This window comes from Haliotis cracherodii, unplaced genomic scaffold (assembly GCF_022045235.1).
Source record: "Haliotis cracherodii isolate W230 unplaced genomic scaffold, xgHalCrac1.p SCAF_1, whole genome shotgun sequence".
NCBI classification, from domain to species: domain Eukaryota; kingdom Metazoa; phylum Mollusca; class Gastropoda; order Lepetellida; family Haliotidae; genus Haliotis; species Haliotis cracherodii.
The window spans coordinates 39,731,982-39,749,594 of NW_027266264.1; the positions used below are offsets into that span (position 1 = coordinate 39,731,982).

Sequence of the window (17,613 nt, forward strand, 5' to 3'; positions counted from 1 at the left end):
TGGATTAAGAATGAACAAGACATCATTATCTCCCTTAGATACAAAGAGATGGATTGATAATGATGGTGTAACTACCTATGCTAATGGTTATGGTGGTAATACCGTACCGTCGGGAACTATGAACAACTCTTCTTGTACAAATGCCCTACCCGGTCCATCTTGAAGATAATAAAGAATAGGCTCTCCTTCTTTCGTAACCAATCGACTAATGTTATACGTCTTAAGGGACCATACGGGATCGGTTGCGCGACATAGGCCTCCCTCGAGTTCACCGGGCTGGTATAAATATCTTACCCTTACTCTATCTGGAAGTTTTCGGTCTTTGCCCCTCCTCGGTGCTGAAGATTCAGAAGTCACGGATTTCATTTTAATAGCATCGGATGGTTTCTTCCCTATTAATCTTGTTACTTCATTATTCAGCGCTGATACAATGGCTGATAATCGTGTCACCCATTCGGTTGATCTCAATCGCTCGGATTTCATTTCGATCCCATACTGATAGCCAAACAAACGTTCCGCTAATGTCCGGTTTAATCTTTCAATGATAGCTTGACTGCGGTGGGCCTCTTTTTCACCACGCCTGATTTCGACATCGTGCTTTGTTAACAGTTTAGTTATCGATCCCATAAACTCGCGACCGGGATCTACTTGAAATAGCTTAGGCCATTTTAGCGGTCAGCGTTTATATATGCGGCTCAGTGCATTAGCTACTTCTGTTGAATCTTTCGAGGTTAATGGCTCAGCCTCTTTGTATCGACTAGCCACATCCACTACTGTTAAAGCGTATTTATACGTTTTGCGTCTTACCTTATCGTGGGGAAGAAACAAGAGGTCAGCCAGATGAACTTCATTCATTGTAAAAATATCAAACTTCTTCCTCGGTATATAACGCGGTGCCGGCAAATATATTTGCCACATCGCTTGTTTCTTTAACCAATCCTTGGCCACATCTTTAGATACCTTAACCGCGGTGGCTAATTTTTTTATTGCTCCTACACCTTTCCAATATTCTCGTGGGCTATAGTAAATTTTATTCATTATTAATTAATATTGATGTTTCTTTTAATACGACTCATGACTATCGTTGAATCACATAATCATTTTGACATAAAAAATGCCACCTGTAGTAGCAGTATAGGTATATAAATCCAGCTCCAGTGGAAGTGGTCCAGAACCATTACCTGTACTACTCCATCATCAGGGCCAGCATTGAGGCTGACTGGGTGGATCTCATCTTGTTGATATACCAAACGACTGTATCATCAGTTGAGATAATCGAAGCTCTTCCGCTCAAGGAGAAAGAATGACAGCCTTGAATTCGAGATTGTTGATGTGGAGGGTCGAACGTCCTGATGTTTAATGATACTGCAGAGTCACTCCCGGGAATGTGACGGGCGCGTACCTGGCACGGGATACTGTCCACCAACCCACTGTCAATGCATCCACAAACAGGTGGTGCATTGGTAGAAAGGGTTCCAGGGGAACCCCTGAGCAGACTTTCGTTCTAGCGAGCCACCATTGTAGATGGCCGTACAGGTGTAACGGGAGCTAAATCTGGTCATCCGATGAACTGCAGTTGCCAAGAGGGTGTGGTTTCTGACTCTTCTGTGTTGACTAGCCAACCGGGTTGATGGAGCAATTTCTCTGCAAAGGCGAGGTGTCTGACTCGGATGTTTCAGTCGGCATGGGCCTGAAAACAATCGATAAACGACACAAAGACGATCCCTCTGACATGCAGAAACTTCATGCTGGGCTTGCTAAGGTGAGTAAAAAGCCAAGGGGCAGAAAAAATTCCAATTAGGAGCACCTTCCATTGGTAGTGGAAAATAAACCAGATGTAATGCTGGTGTTCATGATGGATGGGCACATGAAGGTAGGTATCTTCTAGATCCAGGCTAACCATGTAGTCCCCTAGAAGCGCGACATACATCATGCGAAAATGAGCTGGTTTCTCTAGGTACCACACGATGAAGAGCTTCATTTTGAAGATCATGCAAAATTTGTAGAATTTTCCTATTCGGAATATTCTATAGTTACCACTTGTTATACCGAGGCTGTTGTCTCCCACAACTGCTCTTATAGGGAAATCTACCACAGAGATCTCAATCTATTACCTCATGCAGCACGGCGTAGCCACCTCAGCTGCCATGTGACACCCTTCACTCTTGACTCTAGCGAGAGCAAGTGCTTGGGGGGGGGGGGGGGGGGGGGGCACATCAGCCAAAGTGGTAACGTATAACTATAGAATATTCCGAATAGGAAAATTTTACAAATTACATTAACAAATATGTTATACCGAGGCTGATTACCACAGTAGGCGGGAGCACCTACAACCCGAACCTGACTGCTCGTGTTCCTTCCGACCAGCGGAAGTAAACAACAAGGCGGAAGCACTCGATGCGCATGCTCACAGCTTGGCGTTACCCTATAGCAATACCAAAGCACTGTCAAGCGCATTACACGGAGTATAGGATTTTGGGTTGATTCTGAAGGCGTGTACAGGGGGGTTGTCTTATATGTGGGGTTGCCTTATACACAGCAATATACGGTACCGTAAGGCTCAATCGTCTTTGCCAAATGATTGGTGACTCCAAACGGCCTCACTGGATAGGTATTTCATCGCCGCAGTGGAGGAGAACGCAGTATCCTTGTGAGCTAAATCTTAGATCAGGTAAAACAGTCGGAAAGAGGGAAATTAATTTTATTCGGACCGTATACCTAGAGCAAGCCTACTTCAAGTATGCATTAGGCGCATGACCTAATTCCAGTATTTGTAAGCATGCATTACAAGGTTGGAATACACGACAGACAATTAAATACATAATTGTCAAAATACAAATAAGGACAAAACACACAAAAAGCCGCCCTCACCTGTGGTGTGAGTGCGCTGGTTTGCAGGACCCGAATAGGTATCCCCCGAGACCAGTCCCCAGATTGATGACAGAACGAAGCCATAATGCAATCGAGTTGCGATTAGGGTTACACGATATGAACAGACGGAACTTAAGGGCCCCAACTGGACACAGTGATCTGTCCTCAGTATCAGCAGGATGTAAGATTTCCTTGAGTGATCTTACAGTGAATTCTCTCTCATTTTGGCCAAATTTCTGATTCTTAGCGACGAAGCCCATGATCAGGCCCAGGCGGACCGCTCCTTCGTCGCCCCTATCGAATCGTACTTTAGTGACATCGAGTGCATGAACCTCAGACACTCGTGTCGCCGTGGCAAAGGAGAGGAGAAATGCTGTTTTCCAAGTCACATACCGAAACGAAGCACTACTCAAGGGTTCATACGGAGCTTCCGTAAGTGATTTCAACACTAAGGAAAGATCCCAGGCGGCCTTTCTTAAGATCTTGCTATTTGAAACCCTTGATAATACCCCGAATCACCAGCTCTTTTGAGAGATGGGTACCCATAGCAACAACTCGTACCGTAGCAACGGAAGAGACATAGTTGGCAATGGAACCCCTGTAGAGTTTCCGGGTCTCTCGTAAGTGAGACATAAAAATGAGCAACGTCCTGCACAGATACCTTATCTGGCGAATGAATGTGATGTTTGCAACACCACTTCATGAAAATAGCCCATAGCATTATACACCTTCCGGGTGGAATCACGATGCATACTAATGTATGCCCGAGAAGACCGACGAGAAAAACCTTTACTCCTCAGTCGCTCGGTGACAACATCCACGCGTGCAGATTGAACTGCCCTGCGTTTGGATGAAGTTGACGGGTGTGAGGGTGGATCAGGAGATCCGGTCTCACAGGCAGTGGAAGTGGCGGCTGCGTGACCTGGGCCAGCAAGTCTGGGTACCACGATCTGTTCGGCCACATGGGCGCGATCAGCAACATTCGACAGCGAACTCCTCGGCGCCGGCTTAGAATGAGTGGTATTAACGCCATCGGTGGGGAAGCATAAGCGTCCATGACCGTCCAGTCTAACGCGAGAGTATTCTGATCGATGGCCCTCAGGTCCGGGACTGGTGATACAAACAACGGGAGTTGATTGTTGAACCTGGTTGCGAACAGGTCGACCATCGGAAGACCCAGACGTTCGCACAGCCACTGAAACACTACTGGATTGAGCATCAACTCCGTGGGGCTCGGATCCCAGGTCCTCGACAAGAGCGTCTGCCAGTACGTTCCACACAGCGGGAATGTGACGGGCGCGTACCTGGCATGGGATACTGTCCACCAGAGCGTACAACTCGAACGTGAGATCGAATAGCAAGTGACAGTGGGTTCTCCCCAGTTTGTTCACATAAGACGCTACCGTCGTGTTGTCGGTCGCCAGCATGAGCCGGGCGTCGACGAGACGATGCTTCCAGTGATTGACTGCGTTGATCACTGCCTTGAACTTGAAGCAATTGATGTGAAGACCTAGTTCGTCTACGCACCACAGCCCCGAGCTCGACTCACCCTCTAGATGGGCGCCCCAACCCACTAGAGAGGCATCTGTATACAGGTTCAACATGGCCTGGAAGGGCCGCATAGAGACTCCTGATAAGACGTTGCACTGTCCACCACATCAGATGCGGTTGGAGCCAATATGGGAGGGCGACGGACGCACTGTTCTCCTCCTGTGATAACAACTGAATTAGAAACCATTGCAACGGGCGGACACAAGTAGCCCTAACAGCTGTTCCCAAAAGTGAACCGTCTGTTGCACAGCTAAGACTTAATCACCTTAATCTTGAGCCACCGGTCTGGCTGGACAAAGAGGCAATGGGTCACCGTGTCGAACCAACCTCTGATGAACTTCAAGTTCTGTGAGGGGGTTAACTCGCTCTTGGGGAGATTGACAATCCACCCCTATTGCTCCAAGAGCCGAAGAGCGAAATCGAGTTGACGAGACAGCACGTCCATCATCCAATTCACCACTAGCGAGTCGTCCAGGTACGCAAAGTACCTGACGCCCCTCTTGTGGAGGAACCCCACTATGGGGGTGGTTAACCGGGTGAACAGCCAGGGAGCGGACGATAGGCAGAATGGGAGTGCTACCCACTCATAATGCCTGCCTTGAAAGACAAACCTGAGATACTTGTGATGGTCCGGATGGATCGGAACATGCAGACAAATAGGGTCCGCGCAGACCAAGGCGGCGAATGGAGCACTTCCTGGTTGGCAGTGTCCAACCCCGAGGCAGCAAGATAAGCATGGCGCCTCAGAAAATGGCACGTGCCGGAAAGAAAGGCCGAAGCCCCGGCAACATACTCAAGGGAAGCATTTAAACCAGGCAAGCAGTTGTAAATGCGCTAGTTTCAGTCCTTGGGAGAACCTTTGACCATACTGGCCACTGCAGCCAAGTACGTGTCTCCGTGAGACATGGCAAGCATGGAGCGCCGAGCGAGGGTGTCCAGCTGCTGCAAGGGAGTCTGCGTTACCGTAGCAGCAGGTGGGGCACGGACACACAACCGCTCAACATGGGCTTCCGTAGTAGGACCAGCCTCGGGAAAGGCAAGGTCATGAACCGAGAATGAACCCTTTCTCCATGACGGGGGAGGCAATGGGAGACCCCGACCGGAGGCTGCCGTGAAAGTTTTCTGCAAGGAAGTCTTGATCCCGCGCAACAAGGTTGATGCGGGGAAAGCCTTGTCGGAAGACTCCTCGAATACCTCGGCGGAACCCACAGAGCCATGGATTCCCCGCGGTACCGGCAGGGGCTTAGGCATGTCCTCAAAACGGTCATATACCATAGCCACGCGGTCCTTAACCGATAGCGGTAGCAACGGTTCGGGGGAAGGACCGGTGACCATGGGAGCCGCCGCCGTACCGGTGGACCCCGCGTCTGAACCCGTGGCCACCAAAGAGGCCGGGGACGGAACAGCCAGCTTGGAGTCCACAAGTTGAGAAAGTAACACTGTGACGGAATCCCCGGACGGAATCCCCGGACAGCCTAAGGGCCACCAAGGGGTGGAAACAGACTTCAGATACAACCTGTAGCGCTCGAATGCCTCAGGCCCGTGACACTTGCACAGGGCGCACCGGGTGTCCCTGCAAGGAACCCTGCACCACGGCAACGATCGTGGGGATCCCGAGGAGAGAGGAATTTACAGCACGCCCCCCAACACCTGGTTGTGGGGGTAGAGGGGGTGGAGGATGTGAGACTTCCATGTCCAACATTGTTTACTATGAACAAAGAGTAAAACATAGTTACAACACATGCACCCCAAATATTCACGGGAAATAAAATAAACGAGCATTGCGAATATAGAACATACACATATAGCACATAGAGAAATACGTGATGTAAGCCCCCAAGACATACTATAACAGGGGAACGTAAGATGCAATGTGCATATGAGAGTATATAGAAAAAAGGGCGGGAAAAAAAATCCTTTTGGCGGGAATTTTTTTTCCCAAGCGTAGTTACAGCAAACGCCCTGAAATGCACAGTTTATATGGCAATAAACAGTAATAAATATCACTACAGGAACGCTTCAGAGCAATCAATATACGTCTTGCTGGAGCAAGCAAAGAGACAAGAGTGAAGGGTGTCACATGGCAGCACGTGGCTACGCACGTGCTGCATGAGGTACTTGAGATCACTGTGGTAGATTTCGCTATAAGAGCAGCTGTGGGAGAAAACAGCCTCGGTATAACAAGTGGTAACGTGTTACTTAATGTAATTTCTTGCTGTCTTTCTTCGTGACCAAAAATATCGGTGAGTAGAACCCAGGGGTTCTGGGACATGGGCCTAAACACTCTAGACCATGCTCTACTGACACTTGGAGATGAGTCTGAGTCTACTTCTTTGGCAATGTCCTGGATCCTGTTGTCAAATAGTTGAGGAGATGACCAGGGCATCTGGAAGAGTCTACTCCCATGGGCAGTAATCAGTTTCATCACTTTCTGGAATTTGCTTTGGATAAAGTTGACAGTCCCTCTAATATAGGCTTCCTCCGAAGTCTTGGCGTCATTAACAGACATGCATATCGCCTCTGGTGCCGACAGTATAGTGGACAATAAAGGTAGGGTCCACCTAATAGTGGAATCAAGATGGGCAAGCTCCTTATCATCTACTACAGATGTAACCCATGTTCATTTCGGGGGGATAGAAGCGATGTTCCCATCCAGTTCCAGGTGAAGCAGCAAGGTTAGTCATTCCATGAGTTCCTGTCTCGGCTATGTTGAACCTGGGCATCGTTAGTTTGTCCTTCTGTCTGCGGAAAGTCCTGAATGCCAGATCTAACTTCTTAGATAGGTCCAAAATAATCACCGCTGGTGGAAAAGTAAAGGGAGAAGCTGCCATCGATGTCATTGCAAACCTTGAGTTAAGGTCATCCTCTGATGTACTCCGAGGAAGGTTGAGAGTATGTGCTATCCAGGTGAGAATTAGGGATGGGTCTACTGGCGAACTCCCCATAGATGAAGGAGTCGAAGTCTGGCTTTCAGGGGTAGCATCCAAAGGAGTAGGTGTGGTACTAGTCCTATCTCTCATCTCTGTGCCTGAAGTCGTCTCTGCCAATGTCGAGGTAGTAGTGTCCCCTGTATTAGTCCCCGACTGTTCAGTGCGTTGTTGTAGAACTATTGATAGGGTTTGTAGAAGAGATCAAATCTGTTCCGATAACTGGTCTCTATGATCCCATGAAGTCAGTAGGGGATTCGACACTGAAGGAGCCGTACTGTTAACAGGGTCCGTCACCGGAGGTTGAGAGGGAAGCGTAACGACCGGGGAGTGCAACTTGTCAGGAGATCACAGGTCTGTATGTATCTTGGTCGGCGACTCAGAACATGAGTTAGAGGAAGGTCGACCTCGCTCTTCCTGTCGATGTCGATCTCGATGTCGATAAGGAGGAGCAGTGTATTGATAATAGTCTGGGATCGAAGGGTATTTGGGGTAGGGCCGATATCGATGGTCTCCGTATCAATCAGGTGTGGGATAAGGGTAGTATCAATCTGTGGAATGTCGACCCTTGGAGTATCGATCTGAGGAATGTCGACCTTTGGAGTATCGATCTGAGGTATGTCGACTTCCTCTAGAATGTTGACCCTTCGAAGTCGACTCTCATCTCGACAATCGTTCTTTGGGTCGAGACCGCTCTCTGCTCTTCCTCTGTCCAGTAGGCAATGGTGATATCTGACTTCTAATTGAGTCGGCTTGGATGTTCAGAGTAGAGATGTGGCTGGTCAAAGTAGAATCGCCTGGTCGAACTGTAACCTCAAAAGTCAAAGAATGACTTCCAATAGATAGGATCTGAGAACTTCTTTGAGTGGCATTTAGAAGTTGGAATGGTAACTAAGACAAAGTTGTTATGGATGAGCAACTTCTTTATTACAATTGGACAACGTTTCGGTGTAGATTCTAGGATTTGCTTGATAACGGTGTTAGAATCTACACCGAAACGTCGCCCAATTGTAATAAAGAAGTTGCTCATCCATAACAATTTTGTCTTAGGATCTGAGAAGATGGACATATCTCGCTAGACTGGTCAATATTAACTGCCAGCACCATGTGTCCGATGTATTTGTTGACTGGGAGTTGGTTGTAGTCGGTTGATCACTGATGATTGATTGTGAAGAAAGTGAGTGAGTGAGTGAGTATGGTTTTACGCCGCTTTTAGCAATATTCCAGCAATATCACGGCGGGGGACACCTCAAATGAGCTTCACACATTGTACCCATGTCGGGAATCGAACCCGGGTCTTCGGCATGACGAGCGAACGCTTTAACCACTAGGCTACCCGACCGCCCCTTGTGAAGAAAGGGCGGGAACTTCATCATGCAAGAAACTGTCAGAAACGGCATCCTCTTCCACTGAAAGGGAAGTGATTGGGGCTGATAATGGTTGCTTGACCACTGATTTCACAGCTGGATGACCTGGTCCTTAGGTTTCTTGGACGAAGAGTGTCCACGTTCAGTATCCTTGAATTTTGATCGGTGATCAATCCCTCTCTTCTGGAATTTTTTAAGATAATCTGTGAATGCCTCTTGTGACAGATGAGAGCATTCCTGTGCATGATCAGATTGCTGGGGTTGTCGTCCTGGTGATGCCAGGGGTGTTTGAGTGAATAGAGCTTAGAAGCTGGAGACCTTGTTCAAGGACGTTTCCATACAAGGGATCGGAAGAAGAAGAAGAATGAAATGCATTGAGTGAGATATGATAAGTTTAAAAATTTACCATTTGTGTCATTGTAATGGTCCATTTCTATATTATAAGTTGTAGTAGAATCACAAGGGGTACATAGGGTTTAATGCGTTCCGCGTTAGGTTTTATACCACGAGCCACATGTACCCCAGTGATCCAGTGATACTTATCCTGCATTATTCCTTAATGCATATTACTGCTTTTTCTTGACAGAGAAAAGAGCTGTGTGAGAGCTTGAAGAAGTTGCTCCAACTAGCTGAGAGGCCAGCCCATCACTTACCTTCCACGTGACCAAAGAAAGTGACGTCACGGATCATCACATTACTCTGTAGTCCGAAACATCGGAAGGCATCGTGGGGAGGTAGATCTGCAATGGGCGGGTCCCTTTAGACGCAGTAATGCAGGATAAGCATACAAATATAAAAAAATATCTAGGATTTTACAAGATTTTTTACTTATCCTGCATTACTTCTTAATGCATCTTTATCGGACAGAACTGGAGGTGGGCATATCTTCAGATGTGGACTTTCCATCCGTTATTTATCATGATATAACATTTATACTAAGTTTTCCTATAATAATCAGATCCACATCAAGTGCTTTTATGAGTTATCATGGTGTAATATTTATACATCATTTCATATAATTATAGTTTAGCAAGTAATACTTATCATCAGGTAAAATGCACATATCAGTAGTTTCAGTTATAGCTTTTTAGATAGATGCTAGCCTAAGGTAATGGGAGTGCATCTCCTAGATATAACTCCAAAGCTCTCAATGATGGTGCGTAGAGAGCAATTGCTGTGAAGCGCCATAGTGGAGGCGACCGCCCAGATCTCATGCGAGTTGTTGGAGTGTGGGGGGTCCAATCCCGCGGCGTCATAGGCCTGAAGGATGATGGCTCGTAGCCAGAGGGCAATCGTGTTGCGGCTGACTTCCGCTCGCGAGGTCGCAGATGCTGGTACAAAGAGGCGTTGTCGTCGTCTACAGCGTTCCTCGGATCGTCAGATGTAGCAACGAAGCGCTACAACCAGACATAGTCGGAGCTCTAGTTCGTCTTCCACGCCCACAATCGATGACAGGGGGGGGATGAGGAACGATCTGTCGGGCTGGCCTGGGAGCTGATTCTTTGCCCTGAGGCGATCCGTCCCTCCAGGTGTGCTCCCCATCCCCGTAGGAACGCTTCTACAAAGAGGCATAGAGAGGTCGTAAGCCCTGTCAAGGAGTCGCTGCCTAAGACATTCGATTCCACCGTCCACCACCGGAGATGCTGCTTGAGATGACCCGGGAGGACGATGGATATAGAGGGGTCCTGGCGTCTGATGTAGGGCGCAAGGAACATCTGAACTGGGCGCAGTTGGAGCCTTCCTCTGTAGGTCAAGTCTTGTGCCGAGGTTAGGAGGCCCAGGAGGACTTGCCATTTGTGCAGAGTGCGTAGTAGGTGGAGAGCTGGAATCAGGTGCACCGGTCTCTGGGTACAGAGAGGAGGTCAAGGTCCGTCTGAAAGAGGCCCCCGATGAAGGATGAAGTCCCTGTGGCGGAGTAGATTGACAGGGTCCCGATGGTCCAGCAGGCTGTTGTCTATGTACGCCTCGAACTGGATGTCCCGGCAATGGGGGTATGAGGCTATCGGCTTGGTAAGCCGTGTGAATGGGGCCAAAGAAATTCCAAACGGGAGGACCGCCCATTGATAATGGACTCCCATGAAGATGAAGCGGAGGAATTTCCTGAAGTAAGGTGGACGCGCCAGGTAGCGTTTGTTGAAGGCGGCGAGGTTGTGGATCATCCTGTGCTTTTTCGAGTCCTTCTTGGGGACCAGGAAGACAACTGAATAGAAGCCCGGTGTTATGGCTGGGGCGTGTATGACTTCTATAGCTTTCTTGTATAGCAGCGCTGTGATGTTCCGGCTCACAAGCTGCTGTTGGGTTGGGGGGAATGTGTCCACTATGGGTGACGACGTCAGTGGCGGGTCGTCTACAAGCGTCAGCTTGTACCCGTGTTAAATGATATTGGTGACGTATGGGTCCCCAAGGATCACCCAATTCTGCCAGAAGTGAGCCAGTTTCCCACCTACTGGAGTGTCGACAACTTGGACGACTGGGGATAGGAGGTCCCAGTCGTGCCTGTCCGGTGGTTCACTGGAGGTCCCTGCCGCTGGCGTTACCCCTCTTGGGGTAGCCACAACGGGACTGGTATGAGCCTGAGGACCTTCCTTTGCCCTTGCCTCTGCCTCGAGAGGTTGAGGTGGCGCCCCGCCCCCGAGCCCTGAGAGAGCTGCGACGTTGGTAGGAGCCTGCCTGGGACGCCTCAGCAAAGTCTGGCCGTGACACCCTGGCCAGGGCCTTGTGAACTGTCTCCTCATGGGCGAAGGCTGAGAGCCGGGCAAGTGTCTGGGATATCTGTCCATTAAAGAGATCAGCGCCAGACCAGGGTTGACACAAAAGGTCTCTCTTGAACTCTGGGTCCCGGTTGGACAAGGCAAGGTACCCAAGGCATCTAGTGGTAGTGAGCTTGATCAGAGCGCATCTGTTCCACCTTTTGTTGGAGGTAGGATACGACGGCAATTAGATGGTCAATCCTGTTGCGGTTGTCCTCCGTTAAAGCCTGCAGTATGGCCCTGGAGGACGACGCCATCAGTGAGAGGGGTTTGAGTGTGTGGCGAATCTCAGTCTCCACGTAGGCGAGTTTGATGTCGGAGACTCGGACTAAGGTGGAGCGGTTCAATGTCCTCATCTAAGGAGTGAGCATGGTCTGCAACTTGAAGGGAGTGGACTGGGAAGTCATCTCGTTTATAACGTGGGGCCCTGAAGGAGGGAGTCAGTGACAGCTTACTGAAGTCCTCATCCACAGCTGAAATCATGTCTCTGATCAGTGGGTCAGGAGGGATCGAAGTGGGGTCTGCACGGATGGCTGTCTTGCTATAAACCTCTAGGCCTGGCAAGGGAGCGATAGCCTCCAATCTATCTGCCAACCAGTCTGCGACCTTGTCAAAACCCAGATGGGATCCATCGTCCATAGGGGTGTCATCATAACCAGGGAAGAAGGCGCCCCCAAGGACTCGATCGATAGCCACTGGAGTGCCTGCTAACCGGGGAGCGGCCGTGCAGATAGGCGCCGACTGAAAGGCCGCTATGGGAGGCGCTTGTAGAGGCATCTGTAAAGGCGTTGGCGTCAATGGCTGTCTCGCCTGAAAGTACTGAAAGTACTGGAGGAGGGAGGCGTCTATCATGGGTGTCAGTGCCGTAGGCGGGGGCTCCTGTGGAAGACCGAGCGTCTGTCCGAAGGAAGGTATAGATGCCGTCTGGTACGTGAGCGCCACGCCGGGCGTCACAGAGGTCAACAACATAAAGATAAACGCTGTTGTGGTTGTCAAAGTGCTCTGGGTAGAGACTACAACCCTGGGGACCGACATCAAGGTAGCAGTTGTAGTCGGAGGGGGGCATCCGAGATGGGCGATCTGGAAAGCGAAACCTCGGAGATGTCTGACATCCTGTGCCGGTGTTTCCTGGCCTGCTGTGTTCTGCGTTTATTACACACACGTAGATACTGTCTGAAGCTTTTGGTGAAAGCAGTAAACAGTCTTTACATCTGTGATCTTGGTGGCATTGAGATGTACAATTAAGGCACAGGGGGTGGGGATCCCATGCCGACATATTGCGCCTTTTCAAGCAGGAGGGCATGATATCTGTAACAAAGCAGTGTAAAATCACAATGCGTCCCCGACCGATTAATAATTATGTATGCTATAATTTGTTTATCCCACTGTGTGGGGTTATGAAACAAATATTACGACAAACGTAAGACAATATACAACAAACAAACAATATGTGCGATGATACACCAATCGTGGGGTACCAAGCAAAAGAATATAGAACGCAAACCTGCTCATTCTAACGGCTGGCTACCCAAAATAATCAAGATGGCTACTTGGAGCAACAAGACACCTGGCCATTTATTTTCTTTTGAGAAAACGCCAGTAAGTGTCCAATAAAGTTATGCACATGTTTATCAAACATAGAATGTACAAAATACAAACCGTAGGCACAACACAAAGACAAAACAACATTAACTCAGATAGCAAACACGTGTAGGGTTTGAATCAGTTTTATGTTACAAGGAGAACAGGTCTTCTCTCATCAAGTGACAAGAGTAATGTGAGGATCCATGACGTCACTTCCTTTGGTCACATGGGAGGTGCGTGATGGGCTGGCCTCTCAGCTAGTAAGAGCAACTTCTTCAAGTAAAGACCCTCACACAGCTCTTTTCTCTGTCAAGAACAAGCAGTAATATGCATTAAGGAGTAATGCAGGATATGTAAAATATTTATCTTACCGACATGTTTTAATATGACATTGAAAAACAATTCAAACAAATTCAAAATTGATAGGAAACAGCTGTTCGATTGAGCTGGGGTAAACTTGCATTATGCCACGTGACTTTTCCATTGACTCAGAAAAAGCGTGCAGCTTTTCGCTTTGAAGCGGGGTATAAGGGATTTATTTTGTCTCTCAGAAAGGCATGTGCTGCCTGAATTGTTCATGGCTGGGCATTAGGGATTTATTCCCCTGCTGAGAAATTTATTCCCTTCCAAGGCAGGATGCATTGTATTTTATCAAGATCACTTGGACCCATCAGACCTGGAGGTATGATAAGGTGTTTTATGTTATGTGTCATGTCATGTCTGTCTTGCAACATGCCACAATTTCATGCTTGGCAAACTTTGATGTTCTCCATCCCTTACACATCAGTGCTGCCTGACCTGCATGTATATCAATACTTGTAAGGATGCCTTGGATGTGAGTTTGTGTGATTTAAGTGGAATGTGAAAGATGCTGCTTGTGCGATTTGTTCACAATATACATTAATATGCTTTCTGTGGAACTCAAGTATAAGGCTGTGCTCTAACAGACAGGAGACAGTACCGGGTACTTCATTGCAAACAGACCGCCTCCGTGGTCTTGTGGTAGAGCGTCCGCCCGGAGAGCGGAAGGTCCAGGGTTCGATCCCGGGCCGCGTCATACAAAAAGACGTTAAAAGATTGTACTTGTTGTTACCCTGTCTGGCGCTCGGCATTAAGGGGCTAAAACAAGGACTGGTCGGCTCGGAGTCAGTATACTGTGTCTGAGTGGGGTATTCATGTTAAACTGCGGCATGGTATCTCAGTGGGCTAGCACTATAAATTGGCATCAGTCCGGACTAGTACAAGCAGCCACACACACACATACACGTGCATGCACGTCGCTATATAAGTGCAATAATCTTGGACGCGACGTTAAACCCAATTTCACCTCACATCATTGCAAACATCACATTTCTGCTGAAACTTGAAGCCCCTTTGTTATCACATATATACTGTGTGTTCTTACCGAATTAAGGCGCAGACGCCCTTGATTGTGTCTGATCTTGGCAATAAAGAAATGTGTCTTCTCTTGACAGTCTCGGACAGGATCCCCGATTCCATCAGGAAATGGGAAGGTCACTGGAATGTCAAGAAGACAGTTGTAAAAACATTAAGAACTACAATTTCTGAAACATGTCCCCAAGGCAGTACTGTTCACCAGGTAAATTCAAAGGAAACTCAGTGTGATAGGTCGTGAAATCTTTAGCCATCATCAAGTATTGACTGTTAATTGGCCATATAATGTGGTTTGTTTGATGCGATAGTAGGATGGTCTCAGTGTAACAGTCTCTACACTAGAACTTAGTCATGGTATTCCTGTAAACAATCAACACACATCAGTTGTATGTCATTTTCACAATATTGTTATCAATGGCAAAAGTTGAGTGCAGAGGCTGGGACCTACAAGAAATGTATAGTCATTTAGTTGAATCACTGTGACATTCTAACTTACCGTATTCGACGTAATAAGCGCCCCGCTCTAATAAGCGCCCAAGTCGATATTTGCTAATATATTGGCTGGTGAACAATCAAAAATAGCACCTCTTCCGATTGATCAATGTATACAAGACCTATTTATTCGTGTATAACTCGTGTGTTATATACACCCACAATTGTGGGCAATTAAATTCTGGAAATATATATCTGTCGTATATAAACATTTCAGGCTGTCAGCATAAACCACGAAATTTATCTTTCAAATCTGTTTTTTTCACCAAAATAATATTCTAATAAGAGCCCTTTATTTCTAATTTTGAGAGCGCCCTGGGCGCTTATTACGTCAAATACGGTAATAGATTTTCTTTTGAATTTCAAGAAAAACAGCTTCATTTTAAATTCAATCCTATGATTTAATCTACACAATACTGTAGTGTTAGTTTACTAACAGAGTATATGCTCATTGAGACTTTTGGTTTCTGAGAAGAAACTGAACAAAATATGTTGCTATGTGCATTTACATTAGCGTTGTTAAAATTATTGATTTCATACCTGATTGATTGTTTCAGTTTCCAATCAAGGAATCAATCATAAAATCTGTGAGTGATTACTTTCACATTACATTAGTTCATTTTCAGGAATGTTTTGGTATGATAGAGTTGATTACTACATGATGTAAAAAGTAGTGCAAAGACATCTGAACATGTAGTCAACAGTTTCACTTGCAACTTGCAACCAGCTTTGATATTGAAATAATTTCTTCATAAATACCAAGGAATAAAAACTAATACTAATAGCTATGAAAAAATTATGATATCATCAAACAGAGAAAAATATACATGCCAAAATTAAGCTTCATTAGTCTGGCAATTTCTAAGGGGAAAATGTTTACAGGACCAAAAATACATTTTGACAGAATTAAAGAGCATGGTTGTTCAAAAACACAAAAAAGATCAAACTTGAAAGTATCATCAAAAACTGAACAAATGTGTTGAAGCCCGTTACTACTGACATATACCAAATTACATAACATTTGGCACTTTGGGCTGAATAATGGCCATAAACAGTTTTCCAATATGGCTGCCATGGTGACAATACTGGAAATTGTATTTGAACTTCTGGAACAAATTGAGATGTCATCATTAGAGACATGAAGCATTTGAAGTTTCAGCTTCATTGGTTCAGTCATTTCTCAGGAGATGATGTTTACAGTGGAAGAAAATACATTTTGAGATGATTTAGAAGCATGGTCAAATTCCATTACATTTTGAACAAAATTGGCTGTGCATATGGCTATAAATAGGTTTGCAAATATGTTGCTGCCATGGTGGCCATATTGAGTATTGAATTGGAACCTCTGGACCAAATCTAGGAGTGAAATTTCAAATTCATCAGTTCAGCTGTTTCAGAGAAAAAGCTATTGACACACAACAGACACCAGCAGTGACAGCAACAAATAGTGGACAAAAAGGTCATGACCATTAGCCCAATGGGTTTTTGGTCCACATGAGCTGCCACAACATAGCTAATCAAAATCTCCATGTCATAACATTTTAAGACTAATCAAATCAATTTTAAGACAATACAGGCAGTAATAGAATCAAAATAAATACTGCATAAGATCAGAAAGGCCCTACAGGGCGACAAAGTGAAAACTATTCAAAGAAAAGTTAACAGTTTCTACACAACGAATCTCCTGACTACGTGTATATCATACATGAATAACTGGCTCATTACAGCAATATTACATAGGACAGAGGTTGAAGTTGTGTCAAATACTACAGTAGACAACAAAATGTAACATATTCTTATTCATACAACATACTTATTGCATGTAACAATTTCATTAAAACTATGACTAAGATATGGATAATAGGACATTTCTAATATGAAAGGAATTACTTTGCTGAAGCCAGGTAGGAGAAGACAAGTTTTAAGGGCTAATGGATTGACGGACGGTATCATGGACAGACTGACTGTGGGCAGAGAAAGACAACAACATCACTCTGTCAAGAGGAGAAATTAGGGAAAAGATGGGCTGAAATTTGGGGGACTGTGCTGAGTTAATTGTAGAAGGAAACAATGTAAGATTAATAAATGATTTATACAGCATAAAGATAGAAAGCTCATTTTGAAACATACTGCTCACCAAGAATCATATATTTTTTATATACTGAATAAAATGTAGAAGGCTTGCCTGCAGCTGGATGTGGTGCTAGTGGCAGCGTCGGGAAGATGGCAGACAAGTGTAGGTTCTGCTCCTGGCCAGGGTGACACTTCTGACAGATGGTTTTAAGTCTCCCCTCAGTCAGAAGCTGGTGTGCTTCTATGTCCATGTTCATGTGACTCCCATAGTCCAGGAAGTAGTCCCTGTGTGTGTGCAGACTGCTGTGGTGTTGATAGACGGATGGGAAAAGGGTGAAGGGGATATCCATGGCTTGCAAACACAGTCATACATCAAGCTGATACTGAAACAACAGCAGTGTCATTATTGTATATTCCTGTGTATAATGCGCATGAGTGCCCAATCCCCATTTTCCAGTACAACTTTCAATGAAAACACCCTATTTCGTATAATGAGCGCTATCAAAAAGCACATTGTATGATCAGTTATAGTGAAGTTATATTCCAAATATTTTCAGATATGGGGCCACCCAAAAAAATCCATTATGGCCACCAAATCCAGTA

At 46.2% G+C, this 17,613-nt stretch overlaps 1 protein-coding gene across 3 annotated transcripts in view; it reads right to left on the reverse strand.

Moving 5' to 3' along the window:
- LOC139477860 (uncharacterized) overlaps positions 1 to 17,613 on the reverse strand; it is a 146,182-nt gene that overhangs the window by 113,035 nt on the left and 15,534 nt on the right. For all 3 annotated transcript variants that reach the window (XR_011654161.1, XM_071260295.1, XM_071260306.1), the window contains exons 2-3: positions 17,123 to 17,393; positions 14,456 to 14,568 (exon numbers count right to left, since the gene is read on the reverse strand). Coding sequence is in view for 2 of the 3 variants with exons in the window: in XM_071260295.1 (XP_071116396.1) it covers positions 14,456 to 14,568; positions 17,123 to 17,360 (351 nt within the window). In the remaining variant the exon portion in view is untranslated. The remainder of the gene's footprint in view (positions 1 to 14,455; positions 14,569 to 17,122; positions 17,394 to 17,613) is intronic.